Source organism: Phyllostomus hastatus, unplaced genomic scaffold (assembly GCF_019186645.2).
Source record: "Phyllostomus hastatus isolate PE091 unplaced genomic scaffold, TTU_PhHast_1.1 phas_scaffold_755, whole genome shotgun sequence".
NCBI classification, from domain to species: Eukaryota; Metazoa; Chordata; class Mammalia; order Chiroptera; family Phyllostomidae; genus Phyllostomus; species Phyllostomus hastatus.
In genome coordinates this window covers 293,148-319,216 of record NW_025334039.1, presented here as the reverse complement: position 1 = coordinate 319,216, position 26,069 = coordinate 293,148, and the positions used below count along the sequence as shown (strand labels likewise).

The following is a 26,069-nucleotide window of genomic DNA, read 5'->3' as shown; positions in this document are numbered from 1 at the left end:
GCGGGGGGGTGTGGGAAGGGGCCTCAGCAGTGCTCTGGAAGACCCAGGACGACCAGGGGTGCCAATAGGGAGGAAAGCAGTAGGCCGGAAACTGTGTCACTTTAAAAAATTGAAAGAAGTAGTTCGACTAACATTTATGGAATGCTTACACATGCTAGGCGCTGGAGACAGCAGTGACCAGAACGAAGCCGCTGACCCCCAGGCCCTTCCGTCCTGGTGCAGGCAGCAGGCAAGCCAGTGGGGAGTACGCTGCCTGGGGCCTTGCCGACCCCGCTAAGCTCCTGGGGCTGACTGGGCGTGCTCTGTGCAGAAGCACAGCATGATCGAGTCTACGCTATCCAAACAGTGCTGTCTGGAGACCCGACGGAGGCGGAGGGTGCCGCTGGTGAAACCACAGAAGCAGAGACCAGTGAAGGAGACAAGGCCAGCCCGGCCGGATTGTCTCAGGCAGCAGCTGTGGGGGCACTCACGCCCCTCGGCCTGCCGCGGCCCAGCACACCAGTGGAAGGTCTCGGAACACTGGGCAGTGCTGAAGGCCACCGGCCACGGAAGCGCACCCAGCGCCCACTGGTTGTCATCCCACGGGCTGCTCGGGGTCTGGAGGGAGAAGCCGGACAGCAGCAGGGGAAGAGCAAGTGCACTCAGTGAGTGGCAGACTCGCTGCAGAAGTGTGCCCTGGAGGAGAGGTCTTGGGACCTTGGAACAGTACTTGTTCCAACACGCTAAGAGTTAAGCCTGTTCAAATGCCACAGGGACTAGAAGGAAGGGGTTAGCCATGCAAGGGATGGCGAAGCAAGGTCCCGAGAGGGTGGGGAAGGCCGGCGAGCAGAGTGAGAGTGCCTCTCCCAGGAGGAGAGAAGGCTAAGAACTCCAGTGGGCGTGTGGATCTACTGGCCACAACGTCTCCCCAGGGGCTTGGGAGGGGTGGCCCCCATCTTCTCCTTGAAACGGGAAGATGATCCAAGAGAGTGACGTTAGGAACTGGGGGTCATGGAGGTGGTCAGAGGTTTGGGAATTTCTGGCAGGGAGGATGGCTGGGAAAGCACAGGTGGGGAAGAAAAGGGCCAGGTGGGACCTTGGGAGGAATGGTTCCCACCACAGGTAAGGAGAAGGCTCAGGAGCCTGGTGGTGGCCGACAGCCAGGGTTGGGGGGGGGGGGCAGTGACAGGGGCGGTGAGGCAGAAAGGTGCCAAGGCTCAGAAGGTCAAGTGGGTGGACCGGGCCCCAGGAGGTCCTGGGGAGGCCGGAGGCCGGGCAGAGAGGCTGAAAGCAGCCCGTGGAAACAGCACAGGAACGGCCAAGCCCGAGGCCCCCAAGGGGCGGGAGCCAGAGGGCTTCGCACTCAGGAAGAGCTACTGCTTGCCGCCGCCTTTCTTCATCTTAAGTCGAACGTGGAGCCACCAGGGGGACGGATCAACACACACAGGCCAAGGGACGGTGTTTCTCTCTTTTATTTAAAAACAGTGCTTCATTACCATTGGCAAAGGCAGAGGCGGAGCTCTCCCTTTGCTTAGAGTTTATAAAAGCCAGCAACATGATCAATAATTTATACACATGGATAGTAATACAAAAAAATAAGGAATAAAAGCTAAAGATCTAACTACTCCGACCTTCACAATTCCAGCTACTTGATAATAATAGGAGTAACCCAATGAATACTGTACGGTCTGAAAGCTACTATACAATATGATTCTTAACGAGGGGTGGGGGTGGGGACCGGAGACTGTCGCAAAGCCCTGGGGTGCTTCTCTGGAGCTGGCAGGGAAACAGGACCCTGGGCAAGCAGCTCGGGGGTCCCAGAAAGTGGTTCCGGGGAGCGGGGAGGGAGAGAAGGCGAGGCGGTCAATTATATAAGCATCCCATGTGATGCCCCCACGCCCCGAAGGTACCTGTGTCTGCCATGGCAACGGGAGGGGCCGGAGAGACTGCCTGCTGCATGTAGGGGTGGTTCAGTCCCTGCCATGTGGGGGGAGGTGGCGGGGCGGGGGGAGAGGAGGAGAAGTTCTGTGGCGTTTTCAGCCTTGCAAAGGTTTGGGCCGAAGGGCCCGAGACGCAGGCGGGCGGGCCTGTGGGGGGCAGCGTGCGCCCCGGCTCTCACGCTCCCCAGGCCTCGCTCCCGTGGGCCGGCCCCAGGCTTGCTCCAGCCTTTCACAAGCAGAATCGTAACACAAGAAAAACAACTCATATCCCTTAGGGGGAAAAGTGGATCAATTCATCACTCGATATATAATACAGCCGAAACGAGCTGCCAAAACAAGCACACACACACACAAATACTGTGAACAGAAAAATACAAGGAAACAACCGCGCTCAGGGTCTCGGTGGGGTCTAGGCAGCGCTTAAAGCACGCAGGCCCCGGGGAAAACCAAACCAAAAAACAGCTTTAAAAAACCCAGAAACTCATGGCCCCCTGGGAGTCTGGTGTCGGTAACGGGGGCACGGGTGGGGAGAGGAAAGAGAACCGGGGTTCCCTTCCTGCCTGCCGGCGTGAGCGGAGCCCTTCCTGCCACACCGGCACGCACGCATGTGGCCGCCAGCCGGAGGCCCGCGCCCCTCGCTGGTGGCCTCCTTAAAGGCAAGGTGTGAGTGTTGGCTGACGAGCAGTCCCCTCCGTTACCAATCCCTGCCAACCAGCACTACCATGGCTGAAGTGATCGACCGTTTTCCTGAGTAAACTGTAACTGGCTACAGTGCCGGCAACGTGGACGAGAACTCAGCCGCTACAGCCAGCCGCCACACTCCAGGACTGCTCCCCGCCCCGGCTCCTCGTGCGGTCCAGGGATTTGGGAACCCACCGCAGCCTGCTCTGCAGGTCTCGTTTCCCAGTCAGGCCCCAGGGACTCCACCACACTCACTGGGCCAGAGAGCATGCGCCGGCTCGGGACACCCAGAGCCGACCGGCGGGGGCCCTGCTTCGTGCTCTAGCTCTTGGATGGCTATTGCCTGGTTGATCAGTGAAGCAAGTATGAAGGAAGTACAGAGGAGAGGGCGAAGGGAGGGAAGAGGCTTTTAGATAGTCACATTTAAAAAAACGTGTTTTATGCAACAGAGAATCAGGTCTCACAGGTGGGTATGCACTACGGATGGTCAGACATGTTCAAGAGCATGACAAAGCAAAAACACAAATTCACGCTTGATGGTTGCCTTGCCCACTATATTCTTCCTACCTTAAAACAGTGCAAACAGGTAACATATGCCTTTAAAACCCCACTAATCCTTGCCCACCCCCCGAAGTCCCTTTCCTCCTGGTACCTGGGGCGGGGGGGGGGAGCCTGCCATTCTGCACGTGTTGCTGTGCCAGAGGGCTGCAAGCAGCAGAGAAGTGGCTGGACTCGAGGAAGGGGAGGGTCTGGTGCCCCATTTCCCTCCTCACACACCTAGTGCCTTCCAGACTGCCGCCCCCTCGCTCCCTCGCCCGCTCTCCTGCCGGAGGGAAGAGGGAGGGATCGAGCCCTTCCCGTGCAGACCCTTGGAGCTGCTTCCGTCCCCGGCCTCCACCTCCCTCCCGTCTGGAAGCTGCGTGCCTAGTCTTGGGGTGATGGCGATTCACGGACTCATCTGCTGTATCTCTAGGAAAGTGTAACCTAAACTAAGAGCAGTTTCAGCCCCTGAGGAGTTGCACTTTTGAGCAGAAGCTAGCGCTATCACTCATTTCTAAGAAAGAGATCTCCACTAGCTCCCCTCAGACTAAGAGTTCAGCCCCAGCCCCCTTCTTTTTCAAGGAAAAGTGAAAGCAGCCTGATTCTGACCGTGGCTGTTGATGGGTCGTGGTGAGGGCGGGTCCTGTAGACCCGAGTGCCTGAAGAACCAGGGGTCACCGTGGCTGATCCGGGTTAACAGGGCCGCACTGTGTAACACCAGGGATTCTGGGAGAGACCTAAGGGCCGCTGTCTGGGCTGAAAGAGGCAAATTCAGATAAAGGTTTCCACTCCAGTCTCCTTGAAGGAGCCCAGCTTCTATCTACGAGTAAGGTTCTCAGCACAGAGAGTTCGCACGAGGAGCTACAGAGAGCTGCTGGAATCATTCCTGCGCTGCGGTTCGCCACCGGTAAGCGTTTCGGAATTCTCGCCCGGCGCCCTCTGACAAACTCACAAGATGCCTGACTCTCTCCTGACTGTGGCTTAGTCCAGTGGGAACCCGAGTCAGGAACCCACGAGCACTGACGCTCTGAGGAACCTGCCCCTGACAGAGCCTCAACGCTCAAGGTAGAGGGGAGGTGGACACCGTCAATCCAGGGCCTTCCAAGAGCCCCGGTTCTCAGTGCCGACGCGGGAAACCGAAGGCCCTTCAGGGAGGCGCGGAACTCTGTTTTGTCCTTCCCAGGAAAGGGAGCCGGAGGGCGCAGTCCTCCCGGCACCCGCCAGTGCAGCGGAAGCCCACCGGGACGCACGGCGTTTGCCCCCGGACCCTCAGCCAGAACCAGCGGAACGGAAACGCACAAGAGGTGCCTCAAGCTCAAGCTTCTGCCTCCTCTAAAGGGGTGTGGAAGCCGCCTTCTCCCCCCTTCCCACCACCCTCGTCGCTTCCTGCAGAGAAGAAGGGAAGACTCTCGAACTCACCGCCTCGCTCTCCTCCCCGCTGCGGGCACGACGGTCTAGAACGTGGCCCTGTCCCCACCCAGGAGTGCCCTGCCATTTTGTGAGAACGGCCCCTCTTTGAACACGACACAAAATTTCCATCAGTTTTTTATAGTCAGTAAAAGCTCTCCCTCAAAACAAAAACAAAAACAAAAAAAAAAGAAAAAGAAAAAAGAAAAATTCCTCCCTGCCCCCATTCTGAACTGTGAAAGCCCCACTCCCCCACCCCCAACTAAAATATTTATATACATACAACAAAAATTGTCTTAACAGCAACAAACCAAACTTTGGCTTGGGGAGGGGAACCCTTAAAACGTGGCCAGTGGGCTGGGCAGTGGGGTACCCCCGTCTTACGCATTTCTCTCCACGATCAACGAGAACTGCACCGCGGCCTCCAGCACCCTCGCCGTTCCCAGCCTCAGGGCTGGCACCTCCCGTTACCAGCAGAGACAGGTTCCGAGGGGGAGGCCTGCGTGTTACATGCGACACGCCGCCTGAACTCAGAGACATGCATGCATCAGGAGCCCGCCGAGAACGTGCGGAGGCAGGAGTGGGAAAACAGACCCAGACCAAACCCGAGGCACACCCAAAGGTCCGTGTCTCTGAACTGCGCCCTTGACCAGCTCTCCCTTGGGTGAAAGGTCACCCGAGTACCAATGTGAACAGACCAGGGAGCCAAACAGACCGTGCTTTTCCTATTTCCTAACGCCCTCACTTGGGAACTGCTACAGGACCCTTGCCTTTACCATCAACAGCCAAGAGCTGGGAGAGAAACGCCTCCTCCCCTACCTTGGTCACACACGCGAAGTTGAAGCCAGGGAGCAAGAGCAGTGACTTGCTGCCACGCCGCCTCCGCCCCTCTGCACTTCACGTCCCGCAGCGTTCGTGCGCACCAAGCGGTCCAGGAGCTCACGGGGTGTCTTTGGAGGAGAGGAGAAGGTGGGCGGGGTGGCCACGAGGGCTCAAGACCGGGGAGAGAAGTGACTCACAAAGGCTCGGGACGACGAGAATTCCTATGGCTTTGGAGCTGGTACAAAGTGCCTCTGCCTGCCCTCGCACGCCCGGGCGACCGCACGGCCAGGGACAGCTGCCTAGGACTCGGCACTTTATCTTGTGCCAAGAGTCTTTATTAATATGTCTTATGCTTTGTACTGACTTTCTGGTGAGAGAGAGAGAGATATCGGGGAGATCAGAGTGCCTAATATCCTTTTTCTTTCCTTTACCCTCTGCACTGGCTCTCGACAATTTGTCCTTCATCCTCAAGCCACACGTGGGAGGACATCTGGCCACTGGCTCTGTGGTTGTTCTTCTGTCCCTGGGCCCTAAATCCCTGAATCTTGAGGACATGGGAGCAGGGTGTTAATAAAACGATGGATGGGCTAAGCTGTGGTTCAATTAGAAGGGAAGAAGCCCGGCAGGAATGCTAGGATGGCAAGAAAGAAAAGAATCTTTTTCATACTCCAGAGTTCATTCTGAGATTGGTTTCCTAACGAGGTGTTTATTATCCACAGTCTGAGAGCATGTTTGGAAATATGAATACTATAATTCCAAAAACTACGCCAACTCTCTCAGGCTGTGCGTTTTAAGATGATTGTAAAAAGAATGGAGAAGACAGGAGGGAAGAGGAGAGGAAAGTGTCTTTTTAATTCTCCTGCTTTGCAAGCACACATTCCTATCATCTTATCGGCGTGTGGATTCCAGCCACAGCCGATCAGAACTGCCTGCCAAAGACCGGAAACTCAGAAGACTGGAAGAACATCCTGTCGCAGAAAGATCTCTTCCACTTCTGCCCGTGCCCCCGCCGTGCAGCGCCAGACGCACTTTGGTAACTCTGTCTGCTGATTTCTGATCAGATGCGCTCCTCAGCTCCTACCGTCTCTCCTCCGTCATTAACTGCCTCTTCCGTGATTGACAGAATAAGCTAAGCACGGACATACAGACATGGAAATGCATTTTTTTTTTTTACCACAGTTAAAAAAAAAAAAAAGAAAAAAAAAAAAGAAAAAATGCACAATCTTTGGAACAAAAGAATTAAAGGCAGAAATTTAAAGGAAAAATACATATTCAAAGAACATAGTGAGGTATAAAAAAGTATTCTCTCTTTTTTTGTGTTTTTTTTTGTTTTGTTTTGTTTGTTTGTTTTTCCTCTTCATCTTGCTATAGAGTTCCTCTACTAGTAAATATTGCAATAGCCAGGCCTCATGAACTGGGGGCTGTCCCATTTGCAGGGGTCTCACGTCACTTCAGTAGGGGGCAAATCGGCTGTAGCCACCTCGGTATAAACTCGCCTGCAGTAATTAAAGACAAAAACAATTAAATGGTCGATGAGAGAAGCATTAAGAATGAAGAAAAATGTCCTGAGAAGGGGTTTGGCACAGCAGCCTCCTTAGAAGCTTCAGAGCATCTGGCCGGAGGCTGCCCGGGGCAGTGAGGGCAGGACGCCCACTTCTTGCTTCTGAGATGCTCGGGCCAGAGCGCCGAACGTTCTTGCTAACCTGATCCTCTCAAGGGGAGGGTACGCTGCTGGTTCATATCACTGTTACGTGAATTAGCGCAGAAGGGAAAGTCGATACAGTTTGAAATTAGGCCTGTAAATACTCTGATTTTTAAAACCACGGGTCTTTTCACCTTGACTGCATCACTGCAGTTGGGACCCTCTTACACATTACTGCCGACAGAGAACATGCTACTTCTGACCGCTCTCTCTGTCGTACCCCACCCTCTGAGAGTGTTGGATTTAAACCTGAATCAGTCTTTCAACTAACAAAGCCTCTCTCCTCTATAATCTATAAGATACACCAATAAGTTGTTTCTTGACATACCCGAGTTTACATGTACATGTAACTGGGGCCTTAACTGGGCTTTACTCCTGCATTTTACCCTTACCTAACAGCTTCTCTTTTTCATAAAATATCCCTAGGAACACAGTGCTCTTTGGTTTATTCTTTTTAGTACAAGACTTGAGTCATGTTGGCCCTAGATAATATGCTAGGAACTTCATCACTTTCTTTATATTGTATGTCTCTACCTCAATTCTGCACACCCCCCCCTCCACCCTCCACGCAGGACCTGTCGCTTCCTCCCACAAATCTTCGCCAGTGGAAACCTGGTGTGAGTCAACGACAGGCTCCCTCCTGCTCTTTAAGTCTTACATCTGACCCATCACTCCGCCTCCCCCTCAAAAGCCTCTGTCCACGTGCCCAGGCAGCGCCCAGCTGCCTTTCGGACTGCAGCGTCTTTCTGGCAATGGCACGTGTCACTGCAGAAAGGCCTTGTCTTTGCTGGAGCAAGTGAGCCCGGTCGCTGGACCCAGACTGTCCAGCCTGACACGGAAACACTGAGGTGGGGACTGGGGTTCAGTTTGTGCGGGGCGGGGGTCGTCGGGAAGAGCTCTGTATGTCTACGAAAAGACCCTGCTTTCCCACAGGCGTCCCTAATAAAACGTCTCTGTGAGCCGATAGATCGATCGCTAGGTGGTCTACAGGACTATCTACCGGAAGACTTAAGAACAGCAGGGACGACCTTTGGCACCTGCATTTCAAAGTCATACAAAACAAGTTTCTCGAAAGGCTATTTGTGAAAACTGCAGAGCCTCATGCCTGTGCTAACGTCTATCAATAGAACTATGCCACAGGGACGCACCCAACATTCGAGCCAATGGGAAACATCAATCTGCCCCTGCTTTCTCACCCAAACAATGCCGTGACTCAGGGCAGACTATCACTACGCAGCCCTTTCTGCTGTCCTTGACCGGCATGTGTGGCTCGCACTAGGGAACCCAGGGAAAGAAAGTGATATGAACTTTCCAGACAGTTCTATGTGGTTTAATACTGTGGCAATGGGAGAAGGGCTAAAGGTACTACCTCCCTAGATCTTTTTTAGTCTGCAAGTAAAAGTTAGAAGGAGTAAAATGTTTTTACAGAAATTGTACATATACTCACCACAGCGCCAACTCCATAGCTAGCGGCAGGGGCCAGGGCATGATAGGGGTCAGCTGTGTACACCCTGCCATAACTGGAAAGAAGAGGTACAGTCAGGGAGGGGAGGGAGAGGCAGTGACCCCCCGAAACAAAAGGGCTCACTATACTAAGGGCTTGTGAGTGACTCGGTCTTGGAGTGTTATCAGGAAGCTGGCAGAATGGAAAAAACCTTTCGATTTCTACTTCTAAACGCAGTTCTCTGAGATTCTGAAGTACTTCTCAGAAATGGAAAAGATGGGAGCTGGAGGTGACAAAGGGGGACTAGGGTCAAAAGAGCCAGGGCCACACGCTTTTGGCGTGCCAGAGGCCACAAGGGGAAGGCCCGGTCTGTGGGTAGCCCCAGGTGCCGGTTGCGGTTTTCGAAGGGGGAAGGGCGGCGACACTCCGGGCGGCGTACGTACCCGTCGCTGTAGGCGGCAGCGGCGGCCGCAGCAGCGGTGGCTGCGGTTGCAGTGGCAGGCTGTGCATACCTATAGGCTGCGTATCCGCCCTACAGGAGAGAAGAGAACTGACTTTACAGCTACCTCTCCCCCGGCAGCACAGGTGAACACACACCCACCCACACGCAGACAGACAGACACGGGGGGCACGAACACAGACACACACGTGGGGAGAGGGTGTTTCAAACTGCATCCGTCTGCATGTTATTCCTCCAGTGCAAGAGAGTGAGCCCCATGCAGCACAGGGCCTGGCTGTCCAATTTGTGACAGTGACAGAAATAAGCCGTCTTGGTAGTACCTGTTCTCAAATTTGAGAGATGAAGACATGGGTTTCTGTCTGTCTTCAGTCTCTGCTGGGGCTTTCAACAGGGCAAATATTTACGGGAAGTTGGGAGAACTTTGTCTGACTGACAGAGAGCATGAGCTGCAGAATGAAAATATATTAGGCTTGTATGTGTTACCTTCAGCCTCCCCGATGCACACTCAGACTGCCTGACTGCTGAGAGACTACAGCCGGTGACACAGGCCCCGCCCAGAGCTGTGCTGCATCAGCCTCGCGTGTCTGTCAAGGGGCTAAGATAGGCAGTGTTTAGAAGGGAAAACCAGGCTAGACCAGGGGCTGGCAAACTTCCGCCTGCGAGCCCATGTAACTCGGAGCCTGTTTCTGAGACTGTGTGGCCTACAAAACTGAAAATATTTACCGCTCAGCCCTCCATGGAGGAGTCTGCTGACTCCTGTCTGTATTTCAGACTCAGGCAGATCAGACTACAGGAGGCTGACGCCCCTTTGGCCAGATTCAAACAGACTGAGAATCCCCCACTCCCAGCATCTTACTGCATTAAAGGATTCTGCATTCTCACATCCTGTCTGAAGAGCAGGCTGGGGGGCTTTCCTCCCAATGACTCACACAGCGTCTCAGTCCTTAGGACACTTCGCCCCAGTCTCGATGAGCCAAACGCTGCCCAGGTTCTCCCTGCCGGCGGACCACGAGTCCTCCAGGAAGCAGTGCACAGGAGGACAACCACACAGATGCCACGAGACAGGCTGCTGCCAAGTGGCAAGCCCTACCTTTTGTTTCTTCTTCACCCTTCTAGAATTCATCTGTTTTATCCAAATGTGGTTCGGGTGTGAGTTTTTATCACTGCCGTTTCCCATGAGACATGGCTACGCTCAGCTGGCCCGCTCCGACAGCGTTTCCGGAGGGCGTGACCGCGCACCGTGCTCCCGCGGGCTAGTGCGCCCACTGCTGCAGACACCTGCAGCTTCCTGCCCCGCGCTCGCCGCTTCCTATTCCTTCCAACGCTCAAGTTTGGCTAAATTTACGCAAGGAATTCCACCTTTCCTTCCGTATGTCTTAGGAACAGTAACAAGCATTTTCTAGTGGGACCCTTGCTCTTCTCAGCCATCTGATGTGGCAGCTCCCAGCCTGTTGCTTTTATTTCTGGACTCTTACTTTGGAAATATCTGTCATCTCTTACTGGCTCTAAAGCTTTTTGCTTCCTTCTTATATAATTTATGCTTTCTCTAACCAAAGAAACTGCACTGTGGAAGGAAATTCACTCTCGCTTTTTAAATGTATCCGCCTGAAGTCATTGATAGTAGCCTCACGTGAGCATTAAAAAATCCCTGATTAGCTGTCAGTGGTTATGTGTTATTCCTTCGCTGTTCTTCAAGGAAAAGACTCGGAAAAGTAAACACATACTTCTCAACCACCAGTTCTTTTGCGGACACTCATGTGAGCAGGGCCACGCTCACTCGTAGCACCGCACTCGCGGTGATGGGGCAACGACAGGGCCGTGGCAGCCAGCGCCGTGGGAACGGGCAGGCCAGACCGACCTGGGCAAAGCCGCGAGCACCTCCCGGCTGCAGCATGTGCACGTATGTGTTACGTAGGGTTTTCTTTATTTCTTTTTTGAATGTTGAGAGAGGAAATAAAGCAATAAAAGCATTTGTTAAAGCAACAAGCTAATAATTGTAGTTGGAATTTTAAGCTTTAAGCGAACCATAAAGGTTCCATTTTTCATTGTAACAAGAGCTGGCTCCATAAATTTCGAGTTAAAGTTTGCTACCTTGAAGTCTACAGCGGGGTGATCTTCGGTAAACCGTCTCTGTAAACCAGGAGAGCGTGGTAAACCAGCCTCACGTGGTTTGTCTCTCACATTCCCTCAAAAACCAAAATGATCTTTAAAAATGTAAAAAGTTGAGGTAATAAAAGCAATTCAAGCCCGACTTCTGTTTTCTTGAGGAAGACACTCACGGACCAAAGCTCTGGGCCGTGGGGCGGTTAGCCTCCCTGCAACAGAGACCCCGGGGGGTGCGGGACCCCAGCGCGGCCCTGAGCTGCACTGCACCGTCTCTGGGAAGAAAGCTTCTGAATGAGGTTCCCCACAGACCACTGCCCCTCAGGCTGTGGGAAAGAAGCTTCTTTCCAAGCCAGAAGGAAGTGGACTGAATCTGTCTACAGAGTCTCCCTTTATTATATGTGAACTCTGAACTTGGGGGTTGGATTTGATGGCATTCTCTGCTGTTCGATTTCAGGAAAACAGGGCAGGGGCACAGATATTTTACAGACGAGAAAAGGCTCATGAAGAACATCAGCTTTGAGAAAAACCACATTAATGCTTTTTTTTAAACAACGTAATATTTCAACATGAGTACTTTCCTAATTACTTTATGATAATGGTGTTACTGAGAGGCCTTTCAAAAGGGGTCTCTGTGTGTGGGATGGGCGGGTAATAATCCTATTAAATGAATTTGGTAACTCAATGATGGCTAACCCTGAGTTAGGAAAACTAAGTTGTATGTCATGGATTTACTCTTCTTAGTAGTCTTACTGCAAAGTATTTCTGTTCCTGCTTTTTTAAAAAAGATTTTATTTATTTATTTTTAGATAAGGGAGGGAGAGAGAGAGAAATATCAATGTGTGGCTACCCCTCATGTGCCCCCTACTGGGGACCTGGCCCACAACCCAGGCATGTGCTCTGAGTGGGAATCGAACCAGCGACCCTTTGGTTTGCAGGCCAGCACTCAATCCACTGAGCCACACCAGCCAGGGTTCTGCTTCTGCTTTAAACTGGTTATTCAACAAACTGCATCGCATAATATAACAAAGAAAATTCAGATGTACTTATTCCAAATTAGGAGTGACTGAAGATTCCAGGCTGAGACACTTTTCTCAATATCTGGGAGATCTGAAGTCTTTTCGTAGAACATGAGAACAAAGTGCAGTTTGAAACACCACGGTTTTCATTACTGTTTCTTAAGTTTTTCAAAAAGAACAAGGGTGGGGAAGGGGCTAGGAGAGACAGGGTTCAGGCGTGGGGAGGGGACATGGCGCCACATTTATTAATCACATTAAAAACTAAGCATGCCAACATCTGGAGCTAAAACAACCAGCAAAACCACCACGTTCAGACTCGTACTGGCTAACTCTATCTATCCCAGCATTCTCTTGGGACAGCGGTTCGCCCTAGGCTCTACCACAAGCTCGGTGAAGTACACAGCCTCGATTACTAGAGCGTGCAGCCACAACGACCTGGCATTACGGAGACAGTCAGTCACCACTGGAGTTAACATTCCATACCCTAACGACGGGCCCCTCCCCAGCCCGGAGAAATAGGAAATCTTGCCCACCCGAGCCCTGGCCCACACCACAATGTTAATAATTATAACAAGCAGTAACCCATCTGTTATATCAGAGAAGGGAACAGAGACTCCACTGAGAGATTTAGAGTGAGATGTTAACATTTCTTCAGCTGACTGCACAAACAAACAAACAAAAAAAAAAGAGGAGAAATAATTCATCGGGAGATATGAAGTCATGAAGTAGCCGATGTGTACTGCTTTGAACCATGCACCGATGCAGAACTGAAGCAACCATTAATAATAAAAAGTAAAAAGGACATATGTATTTACACACAATCAGACCTGTTGGATCTGAAGCAGTTTGCAGATTCTATCTGTGTGTGATTTGAAATAAGACAAAAAATGGGGATTAGCATGGCCACAGCACACCCTAATGTAGGAGGGCACACGCGGACAGCTTTTTGGGACCCCGACTGCCGGGTGAATTTGGCGTGGCTAGGCCTGATCCAAACATACACGTGCCCCTTTAAAAATAATTACTTTCTCGTTCCCTTGAACTCTTTCTGAAGGACTCCTCATCCCCCACGCTACGCTGCTCCCCGGCTCCACCTGCTGGACCCTGCCGGGACTCAGTCCCGTGGCACCTGTACGCTGGCCGCCTGTCAACACCCTACGTTCTGCGCACAACGCTCTTCTCAAATGTTTCCTGTTGGAGCATCGTGTCTTTTCACACAGCCACAGCCTATCTCTGCCTTCAAACTCCAGGTTTTTCAGAGGAGAACGCTGTTACCTTTAAGATCCTTTCGTTGTTGTTAAAGTCTCTGTTTTCCACGGCTCAGTGTCACCTCCCACGGACTTTCTACTGCCCTCGGCCCCACCTGCCATCTGACTGGCTCTGCAGCACTGCTGCGCTGCCCAGAGGGCTGTGCGAGAACAACTGGAGGGGCTCCACACACTGCCCCTCCTGCACCTGACCTGCGCCTGCCACTCTGTGAGCTTAACGTCACACTGGCAGACTTCCCCCTTGTGTTGATTTTAACCTAGCCGCTAATGTTCTATTTTTGTTTCTGGTTTACATTAAAATGGGACTTTGGTGAGCATGTGATGTCAAGACACCTCCGTTCTACCTGGAAGACAATGACATCACGTGACGTTGAGGAGCAGCGTGGACTTTACAAGCAGCAGACAAAGTGAGAGCCGCCCCCCTGCCCCCGCCCCCGGGGTGCAGACTACGGAGCCGGAGGAGGGGGGCGGGTGTGTGGGGGCACGGCAGGTGCGGCGCCGGGCGTCGCTGCAGCAGAGAGCCTGCCAACAGCCGTGCACTGAACGTGGGGCCTCTGCGGCTCACGCATTCGTCCCGGCCCGACTCCAACCCCTCCACCCCCTCGCCTCCTCCCCGCCCCGCTGAGGAGTGCTGCTCTCCACTGTTCCCCTGTGAGCGGCTCCTGCGGAGAGTTCTTACGTGGCAACATGGCACCCTGGCTCCAAGGTGAGTAAGACAGATGCACAGAAACTTACGAGAGTAGTACTTATGAATAAAATTAAATTTAAAGTACTTAAATTTTCTCTTATTACTATTTAAGATTGGGGTTAAGAGAAGAAATTGCTACAATCAAAATGTTCTCTCTCACTCATTACTTCTAAGATGGATGAGAGATCATCGTTAATGAGCTGAACCTCTCCAACACTCGACTCTTCCACGTTTCCCCATGGTCCTTCATTCCCAGAATCTCTCTGGATAGCTACATAAACAAACAAACTGAATTATGAAAAGCTGTCCTGGCATCCAGCTATCAGCAGCAGCAAACCTTCTAGTCGTGCATTATTACCCAAATGAACTCACTGATCCTGTTCAAGGTCAAAGGAAAGTGGAAGGGAAAGACATGTTTCCTTTTTGGAGTCCCAGCATGTCTAGATTTTGAAGGCAACTTCAACCTTATGTAGCAGCACGGTCCAATTACTACTGGGATCCCGCTCCAGGGCCCGGTCTGGGATCCAGGAGTCCTCTTTGGACAGGGCCTACTTCCTCCCTTTCCTCACTCCTTTCACAGTAAGGGAACACCCCCACCTGCGAAGGTCTCCAGATACAAAAGACCGGTTTACACCCCATTGTTCAACGTGATTGACAGACTAGAAGAGGTGGCAGTGATGGGACAGTACATTAACACGCCCGGTGCAGATATGTGGCAATGGGACAGGGGCACTCAGTTTTGGAGGCAGTGCCATCATGTGTGAACTTGACTATGTGCACTGCTTAGGCAGCAGGGCTTAGATCACACGCTCACAAGCCTTGATTGTCCAAAAAGCCTCTGTTCCCATCTCTAACGTGGAGCCGGAATGGTTAGTATAATTCAATTTTTTTCACTGCAATCCACAATCTGATTGATTGGCAGGTCACACTGGCACTCCTACCTGAGGTATTTTAGCGCTAATGATTGGTTCCTGTAAGACTATTCTATAACAGAACACAGGAAGAGCAGTTCAAAAACACAGCTGTGGAAGGAAAACAATCATACAAAAGCCCACTAAGGGGCCCACCAGCCTTTTCTTTCCTTTGGATGCAAGCATGCTTTTCAAGGATGAGCATTAGGAGCAGTTTGTTACCCACTGGAAAAAAAATGAGGGGAGGGTGGATACACGCTCTACCTGCTATGCTCCCAACCCTTCTGGCGGGGGGGGGGGGGGTGTCACTTTACAAAGTCCAGGCACAACTGCTAGATCAGTTCTGCAAAGGAGAATGTGCCACAGAAGAGACAGACAGGGAGAAAATGGCAGCAGGGGTTATGGCCTAAGAACAGACAGGGAAAAGAATTTTTAAAAACCTCCACAATAATGGCCTACATTAGTACAATGAAACCAAACCAGCAACTCAAACTCTTTCCCTTCACATCCTCTGTCAGGTTCAGCGGGTGTTCTATCCTAGATAAGCCTCCACTCTCTCCACGTCTAACCTGCCCTTCTGAGAGCATGGGAGCTAGACGTACCTCCGTAGGGTTCCGCGGGTGGAAACACGGACACAGAGAAGCAGAACAAACTCAAGGTAAAACAACAGTCTCCGTGTGTGTGTGTTTTTCAGACACATCTTTGCCCCCTCACGTGTGGAAGAGGGAGTATGAAGTTTTGAGAGATACAGCCATGTCAGGCCTCACCCACAGCTACCTCCCAATGTATTCTCACTTTCCACTAGTGGGTACGGAGATTATCGCGGCCCTAGTGGCCAACTTTTTCCTGCAAGTAACTGCTTTAAGATGGGAACTAAAAGAATAATAACAACATTATTATTCATTCTTTTCATCAACAAGGGGCCATGGGTCAAAAATATATTTTGGTAAGGTCACTGAATTCCTGTCATTTAGCTTGGTATTGTAATCCAGTAAGTAGATAAAAAACAAAATTCAAGAGTATTTTCTCAGCAAGTACAGAAAAGTCATCTCTCTTAATGAAACCACATGCTGTGAACTAAGGAAATGAGAGAACTGTCAACAAACATTTGGTTGGTTGACTTAACAAGGTATAAGTAGGCCAACCCTATGAGGCAGAAGCAAGCCATACTTAAAAAATCCCCAAATATGGAACATATGAGAGAGAGAAAAAAAAACTTGATATTAAGAAATAATTCACCTGGCAAAGTGTGCTCTAATAGACCAGATTCCAAGACAACAGCTTTAATAACATAAAGATGAGTTTCATGAGCATATGGATACTAATGTATGTGGGAGAATGTACATGCTAAGATCATATGTAAATATGTACATTTAGAAAAGTGTAATCTGGTGTAAGACTAGGATGTATTTATTTCCCTAGTCCTCAAGTTCCACTGTGAGCATGCAAAAGAACACAGTTTGAAAATCATCTGAGGAAAGATGTGAATTTTAATTCAATGCTAAGAGCAGTAATGGATTGTGGATTGGCTGGGTCCTGCGCTTGGCTACACAGCTAACTGACGTGACCCAGGGTAAGTCACAGTCCCTCTAAGAAACGTGTCTGTGGAGCGACAGGGCTGGGGCCAAGCCATGGCTCAGGTTCCTTGCAGCATCTGCTAAACTGAAGGACACTTGGAGGTCCGTCTGCTCTGGAGGGGCAGGTGTGTACTGCTGCTTACCTCGGGGTCACTGCATCCTCTCTCTCCCTGCGGCCACACACAGCCTCTGCATGCACGCAGAGTGTGCACAGACGTTTCTGACTGCCAGGGCACTTTGGGCAGAGTGCGAACAATGGTTCACTAACAACGTGCCCTTACTGATTTGGGGAGGTAAGGGTGGAGAAAGCATTTCTAGAAAACTGTAGCCTAGGCCCAAGAAGTAATTTCATGGTGAAGAATTTATCTCACAAATTGTTGCTTAATGACTGGTGAGCAGACCAGCCTTACATTCAGGTAAAGATCACTTGGAGAGGTCCCAATAAAAGACTTCAAAACTCACGAACTTTAACTCTGCTGTTAGATCACTTGTCCATATTTTAAATAATGCGGGACAAATTAATCACAGAGACTGAGCTACGGCTAGACAGGTTAAGTCATGGACTACACATCAGTGTGGCTGGGAGAATCAACAGACTGTGTCCGACAGCCCACTCACTGTCTGTAAGGAAAGTCTAGGTTGGCGGCTGTGCCACTCACTCCCCTCTGGATGGCTCTTAGAAAAGAGACATGCTGGCTGCGAACCTTCTGATGGAGGCCTCAGGCAACGAGTGTCTGGCGTCCTCTCCTGACTACCCCTCCTCCCTGGTGTCAGGTCCTGCTTCCCCTTGCACGGGCTAGTGCTCTCTCACAGCACGTCAGGGAGGAAGACACGGCCCACAGAGCTTACTGCCCTCTATGTCAGTCCAAGCTGTGATGACCTAAAGAGGGATGTGAAATGAGAAGAAAAGCAGAAAAGGGAAGAGCTGGCGTAGGGCTGAGCTGTCCTGTCATTTGTGTACACACACTGCGCGGCAGTGATGGAAGCCTTGAAACCCGCTGATCATCCTGCAGATGGATCAGCGACCCACAGACCGTCTGCCTGCGGGGAGAGGGAAGGGAAAAGAATATGTCCAGTAGACTGACTCTAGCAATGGTCAGGAAACCCGAAGGCTTAGTTGTTGCACCCAGGGGCAAGCGCAGTGGCAGAGAAGCATGCTTGCATTCTTAAATATATAAATATATATATATATCCACAAGGAAAAAGAAAACAAAAATTAAATAAATTATATTTATAAAAAAAAAACCAAACCAAACCAAAGAAACAGAAAAAAAAAGGCTGGCTTGTCAGGGGGTGGGGTCGAGAAGGCCCCAGTGTGTGTACTTACATAGAGGTCAGCACCGTAAAATCCGTCCTGGTAAACCACACTGCAGAAAATTCACACAAAAACAAAAACAAAAAAACAAAAGAACAGAAACACATTCCGGTTATTGAGGACGGCAGCATGCACATGCGCTCTACACGGGCAGGTGATGTATGAATACGCGCCCTGGGCTTGGGGCCGCGGCCGGCCGGTGAGGAAACGGGAGGAGCGTGCACGCCGCTCAGCTCCAGGACGGACGAGCGAGGAGGGAAAGGAACGCACACCTGGAATGAACCACCTGCAGGTCGGGCCGTTCAAGTGAGGAGGAGCCAACAGAGAGCCTTCCCAGAGGGCCTAGGACAGGTACTGAAAATCTGCTGGGCTGGAAACATCAACTTTTCATATCTGGACCATTTTTAAAATGAAGCTTGCCCTAGGAGGAAGTTTCTCTTTAAAGAGTCTCAAAAGGTATGTGTATGGTGGGTGGGGGCGTGGGGGCGTGGGGGCTGAATGGAACCCAAAGAACTCCATTAAGGCAGGATCCAGTAAAAGTATACTGTATTCAAAATTATGTTTAGTGTTTTACTTTTCACAGTAATATGTGAGTTTTTTCTGATATCCATACATCACCTGCTTTTTACCCTGCACATTAGACATGCGATAAGATTTGGCTGATCACACAAGCATGCAAAGTATTATTATTCAGCATTTTAAGAACCAATGCAACACCTCAGAAAACAAGTCAATCAATTCTGACCAAAGTAAACAGAGAAATGTAATTAAAAAAAAAAAAAAGAAAAAACACAACCAAAAATACCCACAATGCATTGCTTTCACAAGCAGAGATAATGAGCTAATAAAGGTTAAGGTGATTGGTCCAAGGTCCAAGAATTGAAAGGTGCAGTGGGGATCCCAGATAGTAACAATATAATCCAGAATGGGAAGGAGTAACTAAATGATTTTAAGGGTTCTTTTTTGACCATAAGAATATTCATGGAATTCTGAAAAATACAATTGTTAACTGAGAGGTTCTGGGCATGACCTGTTCTATTTAAAAGAATAAAACAGAAAAGGTGGCTGGTTATAAGCAGAAGGGTTTATTTTCCTGTTTAGAAAATTAATTTGTATCAAACAAAGTACATGACTTTTTGTTTTAATCCTTAGCAACACTAAACTATTAAAATATAGATTTTGAACCTTTTAAGGTATTTTGTGCACTTCTGCATGTAACTTCCCCAAAACATTACTTTGGGACCAAGAGACACAGAACAGTGGCAGAGATAAAAGATAAGACTTTCTTCTTCCTATTTGTTAAATCAAAATTTGGTTATTTTAAATGAGATCTGTTTATTATTTATTCAACTAAACAAATGGTAAAATTTCACCACTACCTTCTCTGTTACGATAAAAAAGCTAGCAAGCGGAATCATCAAATCTGTATTTAACCTGAACATGAAATCATTTCCTTCTTATAGGTAGTGGGAAAGTCTCTGAATTGTACTTCCAATGACATTTTGCTGTGTTTGCAGGACAGCAGGGTCACATTCTGCATTGCCTCGAATACGCTGTGTCTGAATTACACAGCAGGCAAACTAAACTCATCTGTGATGTTCATTTAGCTAAGTTCTATCCATTTTCAGGGTCTGCAGTCACAGTTAAAGAACGGTATTAGGGATTAATCTGCCTCTCAACTGCATTTTTGTAAAAAAAAAAACAGACTTGTTCATGATGAGAAGGCTGATAAAATGCAAAGCACTGATGCCACGTGGTGGTTAGTTAGCCTTCGACTAGTTCAGTACAGGGACAGAGGCAAAGATTAAAAAAACGTTTCTTCTACAGAGAAAAGTGGTGGCATTACAAACACGAGTAAATGTCACACTAAGCTGTGTCACTTACTGGGAATATCCACCTAAGTTCTAAAAGAATTCCCATTAGCCCTGTATCAAACGCCACAGGAGGCTAGAACACAATGAGTAATGATGGAATTAGTGTACTCAGCCGAGAAGCAATTTTAGGCCATTCCCCATAAAATACTGGACTTATTCCTTGCCATCTTCCATGTAAACAGGTGGTTTAGTTAATAAAAAAGAAAAACATGGGCAATTAGTGTTCAATGTAATGCGCAGAAATTGATGTGATTAGACACAGATAAAATATCTTTGAGCAAATATATACCTGACACAGACTTGGTAGTGAATGGGTTTTCAAGTTTGCCCAATATACTGAAATGACCTGCATTTAACAGGAACGAATTCAACCCCTTCACACGGTAACTCAGGAATATTACAGACAGAGAAGTCCCATGTTCCTGGTGAGCAGCATCTCTTTGCAAACGGGATGGTAAACTCTTGGATCGAAATGGAAGACGCTTCATGAACAATTTTCCTAATGTAGCAAAAGGTTTGTTTTTATGTTTTACTTGAGTATTTCTTGAGGAAACTATGCTGCAACTTTATTAACTTCTTTAAAAAGAGATGTCAGAGGTTGAAGGTCAAAGGTCAGGTTAAGAAGAAGAAAAAGGATAAATTAAAAGTAATGGCGGAAGATGGAGATGATGGAATGCATGGGATTTAAACATCTATACACTGCAAATGGAGGTTTATCTCTAAAGCAGTTCCCTTCCAGTGGCTTTTAGAGCCTGCCCACTTCAACATGCATCCTTGCCTTATCTAATAAAAATGCTTTAACTCTGTGTAATGGGGGGCCCCTAATGGCAGGTCCATTAGGTCTATGAACGAATGCTAAATTAGCACACCTGAAAGCCAATTTTGCTGTCAGTAAAGGACCTACAAGGGAGGCTCTTTCCTCTGCCACTATGTTTATTCCTCCGTAAGAACATGGAAAAAAAACCTGTCGTAGGCAGAGAAAAGATGAAGAACACAAATATCACATTTTTGAGGAAGAAAAGTCCTCGACACAACTAACTTATAAAAAGTCCACTACAAAAATATACATTTTAGGCTGACACTGAGAAACAAGTGAAAACAAACCCTGCCTCCTTCACTCCTTCTCCCCGTTCAATAACCAAGGATTCATTTGTTGCTATGGAATCATTCCACTGCGTGAGACACCCTCCACACAAAAATCAAAGGGTGAAGGATGCTCGGCCGCGTTACTTGTTTTACCATCATTCAGAAGCCAACTGCAGTTTAATTCTTCCTACTGCTCCCTTTCTCCCTTGATTCAATTGGACTTGGGTCATCTTTGAATTAACCTCTTTTAATCCGTTTCCTACAAAGAAAGCAAATCCATTGTGGGTAACCGGCTCTGCTGCTCACCACCCGGGCAGTGAAGCCAAGAGGGAGGGCGCAGGTGACCGCCTCAGCCCCGGTCCAGGGTGGTGACGGGGGCGGGCCCAGCAGATGCCGTCTGGCACTACAGTCTCGAGCTCTGGTCTCGGTTCCCTGCAGCAGTGTTAATCCACGTCCGTGCGGTGCCGAGTGAGCTCCATGCCAACGCATCGCTAGTCAACACAAGGCAGCTCTGGCTACTGCCTTAAGCCGCTCCCGGGAGGGCTTAAGGTGGCCGAAATGAAGATTTATATAATGAATTTATATTTGTTATATTCTGACGATGGTATATTTTGGTTCTTGCCATCTAATCTGTTAATTTGCACATATTCATAGGATCTTTACTATGTGGCACAGCAACGTCCCCGAAGTTCTAAGGGGGCCATGGTATTTCCTCGTCCAGGTGCTTATTTTGGAATCTAACACTTACCCTGGATAGGCGGGAATGGCTGTTGGAGGTACCGCTCGGACTGCACCATACACCGTCCGCCCCCTGCCCCTCAGGTGGGCTCCTCTGAAAGCGGCCGCCGTGGTGGCTGCAGTTGGGTAAGGAAAGCCAGGAACTAAAGGGAGACCCAAAATAGGACGGAAATGTCAACCTGCATTCAGAAGTAGGCGTACAGTCACAACGTGCTTTGAACCAATTACAGGAAAGATGGAAAAGTATGCACGGCACATCTCTTCTGGGAAAGAATGGCAAGAGACCCAACAGGCAAAAGCTAAGGGTGCCATGCCTCACTGGTCCCAAATCCTGAGTGAGTTTCCTCTGCTCCTGCCCGATTCTGCACTGCACATCACAGTGCACGCTGGTGAGGAGCGGCTCCAGGGGCTCTGAGAACTACTGTCACAGTAAGGAAGGAGACTTAATTTCTGGGAGCGGTTTAAATGGATTGATATAAACTCTTTAACTGGCCAATTATTCACCTTGTTTGTAAACATTATTATGTGCATATCAAACTTACTCATCACAGACATATTATTTTGTGGTTTTACAAGGTGCAAAACTTTAAGGCACACAATAGTCTTCAGACATTTCATCTCATTAGCCAGCTTTAGTCTTTTACCTAAAATGTTGCACTCCAGAAACAAAGGGGAGAGGGAAACGACCTCTCCCTTGTGGCCCTGTGTCCTGAGAAGAGGCAGGCATTGTGTAAGGGTCTGTTCTAAGTGTGCTCTTGGGAAGCCGTGCAGAGACACTGGTTCCAGTCCCCAGAACTCTGTTTAATGATACATTTTTCTGGAGCAAAATGGCTCAGGTCAACAGAGCTGGGAATGGTCAATAATCCTGGAGGTGCTTTTAAGTGACACTCAACCAGAGGGCCCCAAACTGACTTAGAACATGTGTAATATATTCCACAAATACTTAACTTCTTTTGCGTTATTATCAAAAACATACTAAAATGTTCTTTACATGCCCTTACCCCCCTCTGCCTTTTCCAACTATCTATGCTTTGTGGCAATCTTTGTATTTGGTCAGAAAGACCTTGGGCACAGGCTAAAAGCAGGACAGGGCACAGCGGCAGCACTCTCTCTCCCAACAATGCCTCCTTTCCAGTTAGGCATTATCACACTTGGGGGAAGGGAAGACCTCTCGCCCATCATCGCTTCCAACAGTCAAATTCCATGCCAGGCCAACATAGGCTACTTACTGATTAAGGGAATGTAAGTGTTAATGCCCCCTCTTCCCGACAGGGGCACCGCTGCATCGTTGCCTAGGGACACATCTGCTTGGAAGCTGGATGCTGATCGCATTAAAAAAAAAATTAAAAAATGCAAAAAGATTACAAAGGAATAGTTAATCGCAAAACAACAGATGTTGTTACAATTACGCAGCACACGTGGAAAAATCAACTTAAATGCTACCTGCATATAACTCGGGCCCATAAACAGCTCCAACTACTGGGCTCAATTTCCAACCTGCAAAACAAGAGAGGGCAGTGAGCGGTTAGGATGACCTGAGGGATACAGGGCAGAGGAGCAATGTACGAGCTGGCCACAGACATCTCTGGGCTCATTTTTGTCCATTCCCATCTTTTCTTTAGAGTGCGGCTGGGGTTGATGAGAAGGCGGCGACATTTCCAGACCCAGTTATCTTTAAGCAGGTCCAGCACAGTGAGGGGACACTGAGGGGTGGGGGAGAGCAGGGAAGGGGCAGAGAAAGAAAAATTGGGAGGGAGATAGGAAAATGGAAAGGGAATGAGAAAAGAAAAAAAGAAGAATCTTGGGGTTGGGTAGCATCTATCACAGAACTGCCTAATGACTCATTCTTTGTTTAGGGAAAGGAAAAATGCGGACTACAGTACACGAGGGGAAAACCCCCAAACCCTGGAATTTATTTATTAAAAACTGTGCATTTATTCTTACATGTTTAAACTTCAGTTACCTTCAGAGTACTCTCCATTTGATGCAATACACCTATCGAAACATTTTTCCACTGTTCAAAAAAGTTTTTAAACTTATTGATTTTGATGCCTTTTAATGCTTCTGATATTTTTTGGTTTCACCTCTTCCACATCCATGAAATGTTTACCTTTGAGGACTTTTTTCATTGGGGAAAACAAACAAAAAAAGTCACTTGGGGCAAGATCAGGTGAATAGGGAAGGTGGGGCATTGGGGTCTTTGGTCAAAAATGGCTAAATATTCAGGTGCAGCACGGGTAGGTGCACTCCTAAACCACCCGTCATGAAATGGGCAAAAGCGTGGAAAGAGCTTAAAAACAACAACAAAAACAACAACAAAAAAAACAAACCCAGTGAAGCCGAATGCATCCTCTCACAACACCACCAGCTGGTACACTGCTACAGATGGGTTCCTACAACACTCACCTAGCGGGGAAAGAATGTACTACAAGGGGCCTGCCTTCCAGAAGATAATTCCAGTTTTTGAGGGGTCCTCCCTCGTATGTCATTCTATACCACACTGTGATAAACTTTCTTATAAGCTCATCTTAGCACTATTTACTACTCTCGTTGTTTTATATAACTATCCTTTCACTAAACTCAAATTTGACCTGGATCTTTGAACTCCACGTTTGATTACACCATTCTGATGGTATTCTGGGTAAACTGAAACCTCCTTTCATTGAGGTTTCATTGTCAACCAGAAGAAACATGCAATAATAAAATGCAGGCTACATTACCAACTTCAGTGCATGTCCTCTGAGATTTTAATTTGTAATGAACACATCTGAGTTAATCAGACCTTTTAGCTGAAGGATATTAGACTACAGTTGAAAATTTACTTAAAGATTTATAAATTTTAATTATTTCCAAACATTAGGTTTGGTGTCAAGAGTATTTCATCATTTCCTTTTTATATTCATAGGAATATAGCAAGTGTTAAAAAATGTACTACTGCCCACTGTTAATGATTAGAATTACATGTAAAAAATTTTAATCAATAGATATTTATTACATATTATACATAAATAAGCAAGCATGCCCATTATGTTTCTGAAAGACTGTCTCTTTGGCTTATTTCTTTTATATTAGCTTAAGGGCCTAACGTTGCATCACTGCTACTCTATAAAATTATAAATGGAAAGAAGAAAAGGTCAATCATCAGATTTTAATGGCTACATTGTTTAAGAGAAAACCCATTCATTCTGAACCAATCCAAACCCCATTCATTATTTTATGTGCTCATAGACATGCCTCCTCATTATTCTACCAAAAAATCTGGGTTCAAATCCTACTGGAACTGCAAGAGCCCAAATGTTCTGCAAGATCAGACAAATCAAGGGATTCCAACTAACATAAAGTCAGTGCTGAGGATTCACCAAGGGTGGGCGTCTAGCGCACTCTCGTCAGAACCTTTAATACCGCAGATGTGGTTTTCTAAAACGTGGCTCCCTTAGACTTAGAGATTGATTTAGAATAATATTCACAATGACCCTTTTCTTTCTCACCAATGGCACTGTGACTTAAGCACTCCCTGTGGAGGCATGCAGTGGATGCACACCATAATAATGGTATGCAATAGTGTGCTATCATATGTTTAACATGTTCAGTTTTGTACAATTTACAATGTATTTTCAGATGTTTATGCCGTTTTGACCTTCACAAAACCCAAGACAGGGACCACTGCTGGGACAAGGAGTACTACACTTCCCCCGGCCCCTTTCCTAAAGAGCAGTCAGCGAGGAGGGCTAGGCTCTGGTGGCGTCTAAAGAGTGGTCTGTCTGACGCTCCGACTCTGTGACTGCCACCTCACAGACACGAAAACAGTCCGACAGGCCAGGAAACCGGCTCCCTGGCCCGGAGTGAAGTGGAGAGTCAAATCTGGAAGGAGGATGCCTGTCTTCTAAATCCCAGCGGCTCTTTCTGCCACACCCTGCTCCCTGGATCTAAAGGGAATCTGACGTTCTTTGCCTCTCCCTCCTTCTATTTTCTTTTTGGTCTACGTTGGGTTTTTGTCCAAATTGCAGAGACTTCCATTTTTGCGGTAGCAGTGAAGAGAAAACAAGAGGTAGGGTGGGAGGTGGTGATATAACATGATATATCACTGATGAAATATGTAGGGAAAATGCAAATTGTGCTGATCTGTATCATCGGGAAAGCTGGGTCACACGCAATACTAACAAATTTCTGTTTAAGACATTACCCAGCACACAGTGCCACTCCGCAGTTAGATTCAAACTTTCACAAAACGCTAAGAAGGGAGAAATTCCCTCTTTTATTCTAGGTAAGTGTTGTAGAACTCTAAAATATACAACAGGGAATGGATTGCTCAGACCAAAGTAGAGCCGGAGGCCTCGGGACCCAATCCATTCAATTTCCCTTTTCCCACAAGACGGTCTCGTAGAACACATCTGCAACATCACTACTGCACAGCAGATTAAAATGACATCCCCTCTCATTTAGAGAACACGAGTCTAGATTAAATTGGACAAATGATGTTAACATTTTGTCTCTGTTACACAGAATAGTGAACAG

The 26,069-nt window shown here is 48.3% G+C and overlaps 1 protein-coding gene across 17 annotated transcripts in view; it reads right to left on the bottom strand.

Moving 5' to 3' along the window:
• Window positions 1-1,433: 1,433 nt before the first annotated feature.
• RBFOX2 (RNA binding fox-1 homolog 2) overlaps window positions 1,434-26,069 on the bottom strand; it is a 255,504-nt gene continuing 230,868 nt past the window's right edge. For 6 of the 17 annotated variants that reach the window (XM_045826613.1, XM_045826621.1, XM_045826612.1 and 3 more), the window contains 7 exons: window positions 22,998-23,051; window positions 22,784-22,876; window positions 21,565-21,709; window positions 14,995-15,037; window positions 8,959-9,047; window positions 8,519-8,591; window positions 1,434-6,865 (listed from right to left, as the gene is read on the bottom strand). In XM_045826613.1, coding sequence (XP_045682569.1) covers window positions 6,821-6,865; window positions 8,519-8,591; window positions 8,959-9,047; window positions 14,995-15,037; window positions 21,565-21,709; window positions 22,784-22,876; window positions 22,998-23,051 — 542 coding nt within the window. In that variant the 3' untranslated portion in view covers window positions 1,434-6,820. Of the gene's footprint in view, window positions 6,866-8,518; window positions 8,592-8,958; window positions 9,048-14,994; window positions 15,038-17,868; window positions 17,909-21,560; window positions 21,710-22,783; window positions 22,877-22,997; window positions 23,052-26,069 lie in introns of those variants that run through there. The other 11 variants (XM_045826629.1, XM_045826615.1, XM_045826628.1 and 8 more) reach the window with 7 other exon arrangements.